The sequence below is a fragment of the Halichoerus grypus genome, chromosome 14 (genome assembly GCF_964656455.1).
Source record: "Halichoerus grypus chromosome 14, mHalGry1.hap1.1, whole genome shotgun sequence".
Classification (NCBI taxonomy): Eukaryota; Metazoa; Chordata; class Mammalia; order Carnivora; family Phocidae; genus Halichoerus; species Halichoerus grypus.
The window spans coordinates 91,382,168-91,396,449 of record NC_135725.1 but is presented as its reverse complement, the minus strand read 5'-3'; the positions used below and the strand labels follow the sequence as shown (position 1 = coordinate 91,396,449).

General features: G+C 66.1%; 1 protein-coding gene across 6 annotated transcripts in view; it reads right to left on the bottom strand.

Annotated features, from left to right (window-relative positions):
- RXRA (retinoid X receptor alpha) overlaps positions 1 to 14,282 on the bottom strand; it is a 100,181-nt gene that overhangs the window by 7,803 nt on the left and 78,096 nt on the right. For all 6 annotated transcript variants that reach the window (XM_036108654.2, XM_036108649.2, XM_078061995.1 and 3 more), the window contains 4 exons: positions 14,073 to 14,252; positions 5,774 to 5,943; positions 2,910 to 3,039; positions 1,050 to 1,182 (listed from right to left, as the gene is read on the bottom strand). In XM_036108654.2, coding sequence (XP_035964547.1) covers positions 1,050 to 1,182; positions 2,910 to 3,039; positions 5,774 to 5,943; positions 14,073 to 14,252 — 613 coding nt within the window. The remainder of the gene's footprint in view (positions 1 to 1,049; positions 1,183 to 2,909; positions 3,040 to 5,773; positions 5,944 to 14,072; positions 14,253 to 14,282) is intronic.

The following is a 14,282-nucleotide window of genomic DNA, read 5'->3' as shown; positions in this document are numbered from 1 at the left end:
GGAACAGATCCCCGGGAGCCTGGAGGACAGACTGGGAGGGGACGGGTGCTCCAGAGGGTGCCCCGAGGCCGGGGTCCCCCGCTCCATTCACTCGGAGGGCAAAGGGGAGCTGGTTCTCTCTGATGTTGTTCGCTGGGGTCTAACCCCGCACCTCCGTCACCATCACCTCTCTAGCAGCTGGACGCAGAACTGGCAGCTCGGAGTGTGGCGGGGCTGCATTTCTAAACCAAAGCAGACCCCAGGAGGCTGTACTCTCTAAAATGGCTTCTGTGGACAATAAAACGCTGCACTCCCTAACCGCCTTTGGTGGTACCCCATACGTTAGCTTGTTCAAGGCCCTGAAAAGTCCTGCAGCGAAGACACATCTATCCACTGTTCAGACCAGCACTTGCCAGGAGACGTGGCCACAACCCCCATCTGCGCTCGGCACGTCCCAGGAAGCTCACGGGCCTACTTCTCGGTTCTACCAACGGCCCTGCGGGGCAGCACACTTCCTGAGTTTACGTTCCCGGGGTGACGGCTGGGGGCTCTGCTCGCCTCTGACTGCGGAGCTCCCCCACTCAGGGGCTCCCTGGGAGCTGGCCACCACCTCCCCTCCCCTTGGCTGAGGCAGACGCCACCCAGGGCCCCGGAGCTGGAGCAAGGCAGATGCGTGTCTGGAGAGCGACCAGAATGGAGAGGCGGGGCTGCTGCCCAGCCCAGCGCTGTCCCTCCACGGGGGTGCCAGGGAGCGCAGGGGTGCGGGGAGGCGCAGGTGCGGTAGCACACACAGAGCTGGGGGCTCGCGGGCTCCCATGCTGCGGTCACGGCTCGGACGACACGGCGGCCGCTGCGTGACGGTAACTACGCTGGAATCCCCTCCTGTCGGAAGGTGTAGTTTCCTTCCCGTACAGGATGTCAAAGAAAAGAGCCCGAGAAACCAATCCGCACGTTCCGCTGTGCGGGTCGAGTGCCCCCAGCACATGGGCTTGCAGAGACGCGAACCTCCACCCTCGCACTCCTACTTCCACATGGAACAGAACGCGTGCGGAGCGGGCCGCAGACCCCACCTGTCGAAGATGGCGCCCACCCCTGCGCTGTGGGCGCTGTTCCGGTGGACGTGCAGCCCGGTGGCCAGGAGGATCCCGTCCTTCACGGCGATGGACCGGTGGGAGAAGGAGGCGATGAGCAGCTCATTCCAGCCTGAGGGGAGGAGGGTGCACGGTCACACGGCTCTGTCCCCTCCCCGATGGGGCTGCTGCTGAGCCCCACAGGCCGCGGGCTGTCGCACAACATCCCACAGCAGACTCTGTGGGCCCCACCCCCATGAGTGTGCCACAGAAACAAGGGTCCCGAGCACCGATGTTCGGGCAATGCCGCTTTCTTCCATGGTGCAAGCTCGGGCAATAAAGGTCCTGAGAAGTCCCGCGCAGAGCATCTTCTTGGGCTCTGTGTCACCCAGCTGCTCCCAAACCCATGTGCCCAGGGAGGTCTCTTCCCACAAAAGCAGGATGCTCGTGCCACGGAGGATGTGGGGGATTCTCTCTGGGACGGCCAGAGAGCAGCTGCCCACCCGGTCCCAAGCAGCAAACTCTCCAGTTACCACGTGCTGCACGGGGCACCAGGAGACAGTAAATCCTTCCACTGAAATAAGGCCTGTCAGAGCCTCAGGCAAACGACACTCTCTCTACGTAAGCTCCCAGCTCAGACAAACCGGTGTAGGTGTCTAGGGTTAAGAAAAAGCGCGGAAGCAAAACTTGAGATAGAAACGATTTCTGCGCCGGGTTCTCAATGACTCCTGTGGACGGAAGCCCCAAGCCAATTCCACAGAGACTGCCCTGTCCACAGCCTCGCTGCCCACGCCCAGAAAGCTCTGGGCTCCGTGGCACACAACGTCACACGGGCTAGCCCACTTCGCACTGACTACAATCCTACAGAACAAGGGACAGCCCCGTCTTCCAGAAGGGGAAACTGAAGCCCGGGGCAGGGAAGGGCTTACCCCATCACACAGTGAGTCCGGCCCCCCGGCCCCCGTCGCCTTCCCCTGGTGGCTCTGGGTGTTGGGTGTTATGCCCCAGCTGGAGTGAAAGCTCTTCCAGAAGGTGCTCCCGGCCCCCTCCCAGGCCCACAACGCCAGGGACGAGAGTTCTGCTGGGGGCAGAGCCGGCCCCAAGTGCATCTGTTCCCCCCATGGTCCCCCCCAGGGCAGGATCACTCTGCAGTCACGCTGCCTCTCTCTGTCATCACCCCCCACCCTGCGGCCTGCCCAGCCTCCCCCTACCTCCGGGCTGGCTGCCACCTCTCCCGCTGCCCCAAGCGCACCCAGGGCCTGGCAGGCACAGGGCCAGGCTGCCCTCTGATGTTCCCGCAGCGCCCAGCACGTGCAGATGGCCCGGCAGGACAGGGGGTACTCCCTACCGGCCCCCCAAAAGGCCCAGCGCCAGCACAGCTGGTGCACCCGTCCCTCCGGCAGGAACCTGCACCAAAGACCCTAGTCTCCGCGGAAACTCGGTCTCCACTTGGCATGCCGGGCACACGTCGGACACCGGGCCTGACCCGAACCCCGAAGCCTGTGCTCCCACCCCACTTGCCAGCACTGCAACCCCACGCAGAGGAGAAGCGGAGGCCTCAGTGCGGCGAGAGGGCAGAGCCCAAACCCTCCAGGGCAGCCCGTATTGGGCACACCGCCCCCGCCCTCTCCAGAGGTCCCCAGACAGCCCTCGACCCCTCCGAAGGCCACTTAGAGACCCGAAACCAATGACCTCCTTATGGGTAGGGGCAGCAAGGCCAGAGGGGGGCAGTGCCCAGGTGGGAGCCCCACACCGCAGAAGAAAGGGGTGTCCCAGGGTCCCACCCACCCATGGGTCCCCGGGGACCCGGCCCTCTCCCTCCCATTATCTTCCCCAGCCCGGGCCAGCCAAGCCACTTACCTGCTCTCAGCAGGATGACCTGGTCGTCCAGGGGTAGCTCAGAGAAGTGCGGGATCCGCTTGGCCCACTCGACCAGCGTGAAGAGCTGTTTGTCTGCTGCCTGGCAGATGTTGGTGACGGGGTCGTTGGGCTGGGCAGGGGGAGAGGCACGCAGTGAGCACCCGGCTGGGAACATGGCCCAGACCGGACCCCCCGCCCTGCGTGCTGCACCTGCCCTGGGCTGAAGAAGGGCCCCAGGGACCGTGTCCTAATCCCCTGAGCCTGCGGGTGGTGAGCCTGTGGCTGGTGCCGCTTTATGCTTCCCTTTGCGGGCATGATCGAGGGAGGGGTTTTGAGGTGGGAGGGCCTCCGGATGACGGGTGGGCCCAGTGTCAGCACAGGGTCCCCGCGGAGGGAGGCAGGGGTCAGAGACGGGACCCCGTGAGCAGGAGAGAAGCCGCTGGCTCGATGCTGGAGGAGGGCCTGGGCCGAGGACGCGGCGCCTCCAGCCCCGGGAAGGGCAAGGGGACGTCCTCCCCAGAAGGAACCAGCCCTGGGGACACTGCGACTCTCGTCCTGTGCCGCTGACCGTGGGCTTCGGACCTCCAGGACCGTAAGAGACTAAAACTGGTGCTGTTGGAAGCCCTCAGCGTGGGGGCCGAGTGACCCCAGGGCACAGTCGGGGAAACCTAGGTGCAGGCGTGAGTGCCGAGCTGGGGTGGGACCCTGAGGGGAGGAGACGGTGCCGGCCCCTCCGGGCCACTTCTTCCTACTGGGTGTGGAGACTGCACACAGATGGGGGCATCAGAGGCCTTCCCAGAAAGTTCTGGCCAGAAGGGGACTCTCCCCTCATTGTCACAGATGAGGAAACCAGGCAGGCCTCAGTGGAGCCCCTCCCCGGCTCCCTCTGGGCCCTGAGCGAGGGGGAGGACAACAACCACACACGACGGCCGGGGGCTCCTCTGAAGAGCTCCCGCCAACAGAAACCATCTGCCCTCAAGAGAGGTGCGGTCTGAACTCCCGGGGCCCGCGGGAAGGGCCCGCCGAGGGCGCGTGTGGGACGCCCAGTGACAAACTGGCACAGAGGCCACCGGGTCAGAAGGGGCTGGCGTGTGCCGATGGGGACATGGAGCTGCAGGGACAGGCATCAGCCACGGCTTCTGGGGCACACGGGATCCCCAGCCCAGGGTGCCAGCACCCAGAACCCCCCACACTGGCCCTCACCCCAAGTCCCTCCTCTGTCCCCTCAGCAGATTCCGTGCAATGGGGCCACGTGCCCCAGCCCAGCACCCCCAGGGGCACTCCCCCTCACCCTGTGATTCACGCGGGCACAGAGGCTGGCCTGCGCGGGGTCCCCAGCTCACGCGGCGACATGCCCAGCAGCTAGCACACCAGAGGCCAGGGCCGGGTTCCAGCAGGCGCCACCCTGGCCAGGCTCTGCTCTTCAGAGGCTCGGGGCAGCCCCGTCAGGGGAGAGCCCAGGCCCAGACAGGTGGAGAGGGGCCCAGGGAAGCCACGCAGGGGGGAGGCGGGGGGATGCGGGGGACACCTGGGAGGAGCCTCAGAGCTCTGCCACAGGCTGAATGAAGCCCAGGGAACCAGCCTCCCTGGCCACTGGCTGTTGGCCCCCAGGAGCCCACGAGGGGCCCAGAGCTGTCCCCAAGCCACTCCCGGGCAGGCTAGTGCCCTGACAGACGATGGCGGGACCCCCCAGCAGAGGCCCGAGGCTCCCCCAGGGCTCGAGAGGTGGCAGGTACCCTCCTGATGCTGAGTGCGCTGCACTGCTAACAAGCTGTCCCCGAAGGGGGACCCAGGCCAACCTAGAGGAAGCCGCAGCAAGGTCAGACGCAGGAAGGCAGGCACGTGCTGCCCCCGAGATGACAGGTACTCCCGCTCAGCCAGCCCCTCTGTGCGGCCAAACCAGGGGGCACCACGGCTTTTCCTAATGACGTCCTTACGTGACAAAACAGAAAGCTGACAGCCCTTTGTCCCTCACCCAATGTTTTCTGGAGTTTCTGTTCAGTCGTGCAAGCCTCGGAGCTGGCCGCCCCTCCCCTCCCTGGGACGCGGAGGGGTCGAGCCCCGTGTGCACCTTCTCCCTGACGGGGCCCAGAGCAGAGGGCTGAGCGGGGCCCTGGTGTGCAGGAAGTGCAGGGAAGCAGGGACGGCCCACCACCCGGCCACAGCGGCCTCTCGGAGCACATGGACCCTCCCGGCCTGGGATGAGGGTTGCATGGGAGCGCCCACGGGACGAGCGGGCAGGGCACCGGCTGGAGCTGGGCCATGAACAGCCGCTCACACGCCACCCCCAGCCACATGGCGGGGAGGGACAGTTACCACACCACACACCCCACTACTCACTGCCGTGCGCTAGGGGACAGGAAGGAACCTCTGTGCCATGTCGCAGGGCCATGAAGGCAGGCCAGGGGGAAAGGGGTCCCCGGGAAAAGTGACACCTCAGGCCAGACAAAGCCTGAGGAGGAATCAGAGGGAGCCACACGTGCAAAGGCCCTGGAGTTGCAGGAGCATAAGCGGGGTGTGTCCAGCATGGCAGGGGCCACTCTGGGCCAGGCGGAGGACAGAGGAAGAGAGGCCGGTGTGACCTCAGGGCCGGCCACAGGGCTCTGATCCCAGCCCCGACCCCACATGAAGGCACAGTGAAACCTCCCCACGACCTGCACACCTGGGGCAGGCGCAGGACGCCCAAAACCCAGCTGAGCAGTGGCCCCAGGCCACACGGAGCAGGAGAGCAGGTGCTGGCCCTCAGCATGGCCCATGACAGCTGGAGCTCCCATCCAGCAACACCCCCCAGGGGCCAACAGTCCCCAAGCAGTGCTGGCCCTTGCCGCCCCGGGGGAGGCCGTATGCGCAGGGCTGGCGCTCACCGAGTTGGGGTTCAGCCCCATGTTCGCGTCCACGTATGTCTCGGTCTTGGGCTCGACAGCCAGCTCCGCCTCCAGGATCTTCTCCACTGGCATGTCCTCGTTGGCGCTGCTGGTGGACTCCACCTCGTTCTCATTCCTGTCCTTGCCCCGCTGCCGTTCCTCCTGCACGGCTGTGCGGGAAGGGGGCAGTCAGCTTGCAGCTCCCTCGGCAGCCCCCTGCCCTCAGGGCCCAGCAGCCCAGCCCCGCCGAGCCAGGGTGCCCGCCAGGGCCACAGAGCTGGCCGAGCCCCGCCCCGTCTCTGCCCCAGGTCTGGCCTCCTGCAGCCACGCACGCCCAGAACACAGAGCACAGCCGCCCCTCGTTAACTCACACCCAACCGATGCCCCCACCGGCACCCGCCCGGGGCCCGGTGTACATCGGCCGGAGCACACAGGCCCAGTTCTCATGCAGCTGACCGACAGCCCGGCAGAGGTCCCGAGGTGCAGTAAGGGCTTCAGTGGACTACGGAGTCAAACAAAGCCAGGAAGGCTTCCCAGAAGCGGCACGGAAGACAAGGGGGATAGCTCAGGCAGAGAAGGCAGCGTACGCAGAGCCAGAGCAGAGCCGCTCCTGCCGGCTGGAGAGCCACTGCAAAGGGCGCCAGCGGGGCGAGGGCCGAGTTCCCGGACAGGGTCTGGCGTGCCACAGCAGAGAGACAGGATGGCACACACGTCTCCCGCCGCGGAAAGACGAGGGGGGCCCGGGGAGACCAGAAGCTGGAGCCAATCCCGAGCGTGATCCGGATGGCCTGGGCTGGCCCAGTGGGGGTGGGGGCAGCCCTGGGGCTAGAGGGCTGAGCACGGGGGTGGTCAGAAGCCGATGGAAGGAGGCAGAGGGAGGCATTCACTGCCGCACGGAGACCCACGTGGACAGAAGGGAGGAGGCCAGGGCAGCCCTGCGGCTGCTCTGCAAGGCAGCTCCCTCGGCAGCCCCCCTGCCATCAGGGGCCGAGCAGCGTGTTTGCAGAGCTCAGACTGCAGAGCCCGTGCAGCTCAAGCTGCCTCTCCCAAGAGGGGCCAGGCTGTGCACCCCACCCAGAGCCCCACGAGCACCTGACGTGGCTCCTGAGGCTGCTGCAGCCTCCCAGGCTGACCCCCACCTCCAGCCCCTCTGCTCTGCTAGGAGCACCGAGGGCCCTGGGCCGGGGAAAATGAGTCAGCAGCGGGGAGAAGTCACAGCCTGCGGCAGGCTGAGGGGCCGGGAAGGGCTGTCTACGCGTGAGCCTGAGCCCAGTAGGTATGCCGGGGGCACCTAGATGCCATCACAGCAGCACCAGGTGGGCCTCCGCCGAGCCCACCCAAGCCCACCTTCTGTGGTCCTGCCCTCCCGAGCCAGACACGTTCAGACATCCCCCTCCACCAGAGGCCTGGGGTGGCCATGGCCTCCGCAAGGCCGGCTCCTCGGCCCCTACCCCAGTCAAGGCCCTCGGCTTCTTGGGGCCCCTGGAGATCCGACCACGGAGTGGGAGCTTGGTGAGGTGACTTCAGAGTGTAGCCTTGAGACCTCTGTCCACATGGCCATCCAAACCGAGAGGAAGGGCCTAGAAATGGCCCTGCGCTGCAGAGCCCAGGGGCCGTAGACCCCTGGGGAGTACCCGGGCACTGACGGGGCTGGGCCCACACCGGGTCCAGAAGGCTCCTCGTAAGAGGTGGAAGATTATCCGCATGGCAGGCCTGGGTCCCTCATAACATGCCGAGTGGCACAGGCCGCTCACTCCCTTACCAGAAACCCCAGGGCTTTGAGAGCTGGGCAGGTTCTGGCAGCAGCTGGTCCTCAGGAGACAGCCCCAGGCAGCCCCCTACCCCAAAAACCCAGCAGGCCATTCTGCTGAGCCAAGCACCCCACAGACCTCATGGGCCCCGCAGAACCTTCACCTGGACAGACGCCCAGACCACCCGGACCCTCGCCACCCCACTCCCTGGCTGCACCCTAAGCTGCGCCTTGGAGAGGGCCTGGAACACAGCCCGCTGCTGGGGGACCCGAGAGCAGAGCATGAAGATCACATACAGTGACGTCTGTGGGAAGCAGAACCTGCCCAGGGCACGCTCCCGCACAGGAGCCAGTCAGGTGAGCTGACCCCGACAGCTGCACGGCCTCTGGCCCACGGCCCAGCTTCCGGCCGGCCTGGAGGTGCGGGCTCAGCCCAGGGGCCTGGAGGCCCTCCCCAGGCTGCCGGCCAGACGCTGGTACCGCTCTCCCTCCACCAGGCCTTCCTTAAGCGATCTCCCACTCCTTGCTTCTGACCCATCCCAGACGGACATCCCCAAAGTCAGATCGGAGCCCCAGTCCCTCCAGAGCCTCAGCCTGGCACCCTACTCTCACCCCCTCACACTTCCCTGGGACTCCGCGCTCAGCACCCTCTTTCCTGGTCCAACGTCTCGGGGCGGTGCCTTCTGGAGTGTGGATGGTGTGGCCCCTCCCGGGGCTTCCTGAGCACTGTGGCCCCTGGGCCTCAGATGGGGCTCAGCCTCCTCTCTAGGCAGTCACACACAGGTCCCGGTTCTCGCAGATGCCCACTGTCACGGGACCCCGCCTTGAACCCCCAGGCCCACCCCCCTGCTCTGGCTTGGAGGGCCCGAACTCAGGCTGCCTGACCAGTCCCTCTCCCTTGTGGCTCCCTGCTGGGTTTGCCAAACGCTGAGGGACCGGCAGGAGGGAGGAGGGCGGGACGATCTCAGCTGCCACCTCCACCTAAGCCCACAGCTCCTGAGGAGCAGCCCTCTCCCGGGGTCCACAAGCCCTCACTCCCCTCACTCCTCCAGCCCAGGGCTGGGAGGGCTCCCCGATGGTGCTGGCCCCAGGGGTCCCCCAGGCCTGCCTGGTTCCCACAACACGGCCCACGGCTCCCTCACAGTTCACAGGAACACCTCTCGACCACCCGGGGGGCCCCGAGGGCAGGCCCCAGTCCCCCGTGCACTGACGAGTGGCCGTTTAGAGACAACCCCGTACCACAGGCTACACTCTCCGAGACCCAGAGCACTGACTCAAGCGGGGGACCTGCCGTCCACGTAGCAAGTCTCAAGGACGGGCCAGCTAACACCTTCCCACCACACCGGCTGGGCCAAGGAGCCCGGCAGGAGGCCCTCAGAGTACTTGCAAGCCTGGCTCTTCCAGAAACTCTGACAGCAGGGGGGGTCTGCAGAGGGCACTCGACCTGGCAGGCAGGTGGCAGGGCTGCGGCCGGCACGCTGATCTCCGGCCCCTCTCTAGCCAGGCTTCCAGACCCCAACATGGGCGGGGCCCGGGCGGGGGCGGGGCACCTCCTCTGTCACCCCCAAGGCCACAGTGCATGGGATGACAGGCCAGGAGAGCCACCCCAGCAATGTGGCCAGCAGCCAGGCGACGGACCCTGCATCCAGGCAGGCCCATGTCCCTGAGACCCTGAGGATGGGGCGGTCCCCAAGGTCTGTGCTCTGGGCAGAATACTAAGCTGTCAGAGCCAGGACATGGCTGAGAGGCGCCTCGCCTTACCAGCTGGGGAAATGGGCCCAGAGCAGCAGAGGGGCACGGCTGAGCTCACAGGACAGTGGGCGGATCAGACAACCGTGTGGCCCCGCTTCCTCAGGCCTGGAGGGGGGAACCACAGCGCTGGCCCCGGGCCGGACCCGCGACGCACTCACGCCTCTATGCCTCTCGCCCCCACACTCTTCACGCGGAGCCAGGGGGATCTGCTCCCACGGCACAGACGGGACTGACCGGGTGGCCCCGAGTGTGGGGGCAGCGCCCAGAGCAGCGGTGGGTGGGGGTCCCCAGCACCTGCCTCCTCCGTGGGGGCGGCGCGAATTAATTAGCCAATGCTCCGTGAAGCACTTTGAAGCCGTGGAGGGCCGGCAGCTCTGAGCGGCATCATTATAAATATTATGGTTTTATTTATAGACGGCGGAGTTGGCAGGAGGGAGCCCGGGGATTTATGTTTTGCCAGCTCAATCACCTTTTAGATGTAGTCATGTTTGACTTACGTTCTGCTGGCGCCGGGAAGCCTCAGGCAAGAGGCGTCTGCGAACACAGGGCCTCATTATCCCCCCAGGCCTGAGCACTGTGGGACCCCGGGAAGACTGGAGAGGCACAGGCTGGGGGGGGGGGTCTACACCCAACGAGACCAGGGTCCCTGGCATCAGGGGAGATGCTGCTCCCCTCGGCCAGAGCAGGCCACCCCCGACCTGCTGCCGTGCCCGCTGCCACCCCTCCAGGCTGCTGGGCAGGCAGGAAGCCAGGAGGTGGGAAGGGGGCGTCTCCGGGAGGCAGCGCCCCAGCCTGCTGCTTCCTCTGCTTTGGGCACTGCCAGCCGGCTGGGCCCTTCCTCTGTCCCTCGTGCAGCTCCCGGGGAAGGCAGGGCTGACGGTCACCAAAAGACCCTGGCCCAGCTCCCCTTCTTCAGACCCAGAGAAGGGATGCCCTGCAGACTGTGCTCTCTAGCTCAGAGGACAGATCCCTCCTGCCCTCAGGGCACTCAATCCAGGACAAGGAGTCGGTACGCGAGAGTGACCACACACCCACTCACACACACACGCTCTCCACTCTCCCACCCCACACCACCAGGCACAGGGCGGCCACTGCCCCGTTCGTCCCAACGAGCCCGCGGGGAGCCGGCTGCCACCCCCACTGTCACATGCGGAAGCAGAGGCTCGGAGAGGCAGTCACTTGCTCGATGTTGACAGGCCAGCGCCGGAACCCAGCTGGGCTCTTTCTCCACAGTAGGAATGTGTGGGGTGATCGTGCACGCACACGCACACACACACGCAGTCAGGCGACGGAGCTCAGAGAGCAAAGCCAGGCAGGAAGGAAGCAGGGAGAGGCCTTCCTGGAGGAGAAAGAAGGAAACAGAGAGGCGGGCAGCCGGGCGACCCTCAGCCTGGGTCAGCGTCACCCCACGTTGAGGGTCAGGTCCCCCCATCAGACAGGAGCACCAGCAGCCTCCCCCCAAGCCCTGCCACCCTGCGCTGCACCAGACAGGCCTGGGCTCAGCCTGGCAGACGACTGGCATTTCCCACATGGGCCTCGGCCCCCACCTCCCCGGGGAATGCTGCAGAGCGAGTCCCAGGTGGTGCTTGTGTGCACAGGCCCCTGCATTGCCCAACAGAGATGCTATCTGCCCACAGCATCCCTCATTAGCCGGCACCGAGGAGGGGTCCCCATCAGCTCTGAGCCAGAGCGAGCCCCGCCCCCGAGCTCTCCCTGCGGTCACCCGGTCCAGGTGCCAACCCCGAGCTGCTCCCTCCCGCACTGCACCGGCTGACGCCGTCTGGGTGCGAGCCTGCTTCCTCGCGTGGACCAGGGGCGTGACCACAAGCCTCCCTGAGGGGCCGTGCAGCCCAGGCCAGCCCGCGGAAGCCAACACCTCACATCCTACGTGCTCCAGGCCAAGACCGCTGGGCACGCCCAGCCCCCAGCCCCCGAGCTGCCACGCTGTCCTGTTGCTGCCAGGGGCCCCACCTCGGCTCCAAGACAACAGACAGGAAAGGAGCGGTTTCAGGACCGGTTCCGGGGGCCACGGGGGCCAGTTCCCAGCACCCTGCCACAGGCCTCCAGGCCTGGGAGACCATGGAGCTCCCTGCGGGGCTGGCACCAAAGTCCCACCGGGGCCACTGGTCGCTCCGGCCAAGACTGAGGCTGTGCGCTGGGCCCCGCGCACCAGGAAACACGCCGCAGAGCCGCACGCCGGGCAAGCACGGGTAAGAGGCCCGGCTTTATGCTGTTGTGTTTGAGGCACGAGAGAGCTGCACGTTCGTGACTTATAAATCCCGGACGAGGCAAAGGGGGGGGGTGGGTCCTGACAGGATCAGGTATTTATCTAACGGCCCATAAATCAGGTCTCGAGGGCTGTGTGCTGCCTCGGGAATGCGCCCAAAGCACCAGAGTTATCCATCTGACAAGAGAGCAAGGCCAGAGAAATACACAGGCTGGCGTGATTCTGGACCAAGCTGACGAGGGCAGCCCGGGCCTCCAGCCCCCAAGTGCCCACCTCTGCAGCCCATCTGTCTGTCTGGGAATGTAGGGCAGCAATCCCACAGCACGGGCGAGGGAACCAGAGGGAGTGTGGCAATGGGGCGGGGTGCCCAGTGAGGCCCCACACACAGCAGGTGCTTCTAACAGCCACTCCCGACAAGACCCTGTCACTGTGGGCATCGGGGCAGGGGCCGGACCAGGCCTCCCAGCCCTGGGCCTCTGTGGCTCCACTGGGACAGGACAGGACCATCACCCACTCTCTCCCAGGCCTGGCAGGGGAGGGGGTCAGGCAGCTAGAGTCTGATGATGCCTAAGCTCCAAGCGGCCAGGCCGAGGGGGCCTGAGGAAGAGATCAGCATTCACTGGACCGTCCAGGGACCCACGGGGGGGTCACTGTCTGAGGCTGGGAACAGCACCCAGGCCTCGCAGTGTGCCGTATCTGCTGATGTTCTCGGGCTTTGCGCACACCGTGCCTTCCGGCTGGGCTCATACTCTCCCTGACATCCTTCCATTCTTAAGGCATCAGGCTGGACATCTCCCCGCAGCTGGGTTCCCCAATCGACACCGACTGCACCTGGGGGCCTTGCCTGGTAACATGACAATCACTTTCAGTGGACGCATGCCCACAGCTCACTGCCGCATGCCCAACACCCAGCATGGCGCCTGGCACCAGGAGCACTGAGCTTGGCAAGCGAGTGGTCTCAGGCACTAACCCAAGCTCACTCTGTGCTAGGGTGTCCTCGAGGGAGCCTGAGCCTCCCCCAGCACGCTGGCGCCCGGCCTTCTGCCCAGGCCCCACGCCTGGGCACACAGCCTGGGCACACACCAGTCCGCTGCCCACCACGCGCTCACCCTGCCTGAGTTCCCATCCCAGCAACAACACTGCACAGACCACCCTCAGCAAGCCCTCCCTGATTATGGGGGCATCCAGAGGAACCAGGACCAGGTGCACCCCTCCTCTGGCTGGGCACGTGCTTACTCTGCCCCGTGATGGCCTAAAGGAATGAGAACAGACACCAGGAGCCAGAGGCCTAAGTCCCACCTGGCACGTGATCTCAGACAAGCCCTGGACGCTCTGGGCTTCAGTTTCTCGGCCTGTACAAGGACAAGTGGGTGGACCAAGCGCTACAGGAAACAGGCCCCCGATCAGGAAGGCCTGGGGGCTCACACTCCGCATAGCCCGGGCCAGCCCCTGCAGCTCAGCGCCGGAGCCCCTGAGGCTCCCCTTGCCAGGAGTGGTGCCAACTGCAGGACGTCCCATGTCCTGCTTGCCCTTGTAGCCTCGAGCAAGAAATCCTGCAGGACTGTGTGGCCCAGCTGGGGTCTCAGTTTCTCCACAAGAATAACCGGGGCGAAAACAGGAAATGCGCTGAGAACTGCAGCACCGCAGGTGAGAGTCCTTGGCGGACTGGAGGCACCAGCCCGGGGACCCCGTCAGGAGCAGTGCTGGACAGACGGGGACAGACACACAGCCCCTGATCCCAGACAGCACCTCCCCAGCCCCACGGGGCCCCAGGCACGAAACCCAGTGAGATGAACCCCCCACCGCCCCGCTGCATTCAAGCACAGGGGCAGACTGTAACCCAGCGAATCCACCCACGATGCAGGCGTCACCAAGCCTACAGATGGGGAAACTGAGGCCCACAGACGGCGAGGGGCTGGGCGGAGATCACACTGCAAAGCTGGGGCCAAGGGCTCAGACCCAGGTCTGGCTGAATCACTTGACAAGTTCAATGACCTCAGGGGAGTGTCCCTCCACGGTGTCCCTAACAAATGCTGTCGATAAAACGGGCACCCAATCTAAGCCCAAGAGTCCGGCTACTCTGAGGACCTGGGTGCTGCTAGGCACCTCCTCCAGGTGGGCAGGAGGAGGCAAGGCTCAGGGTGACCCCGGGGTCACCCGCATGGCCTTGGGAGCTCCCTGCTCCACTCCGCGCCCTCTCCAGCGCTGTCCTGCCCTGGCCTCCTCGACCAGCCCCTCTCCAGGCAGCCGGAACACGGCCCCTGGGCACCTCCTGCCCCGTCCCTCACCTCCAGCCCCTGCCCTCACTGTGCTTCCGCCCTCACCCGGGGCCCCGGGGGCCAGGCTCTGGGCCGCCACGACCTTGAGGAGGGGGCTGTGAGCAACGCGGGTCCGCCACAGGGCTGGGAGGACGCTCGCAGGCCCCTCTGTGATCCCGGTGCCTGGCAGCAGCGGGCTCTGCAGGGAGCGGGCGCCGGGGCAGGCGGGACATGGGGGGCCGGCCCCCCCGGACCCCTGACCCCCACCCCCCCAGCACCCCCGCTCCCCCGCACCCCCCCGCGGGCACCCACCTTCCCGCTTCATGCCCATGGCCAGGCACTTCTGGTAGCGGCAGTACTGGCAGCGATTGCGCTGGCGCTTGTCGATCAGGCAGTCCTTGTTGTCCCGGCAGGTGTAGGTCAGGTCCTTGCGCACCGTGCGCTTGAAGAAGCCCTTGCAGCCCTCGCAGCTGTACACCCCATAGTGCTTGCCTGCGGGGGGGGGCCCGTGAGCGCGCCGCC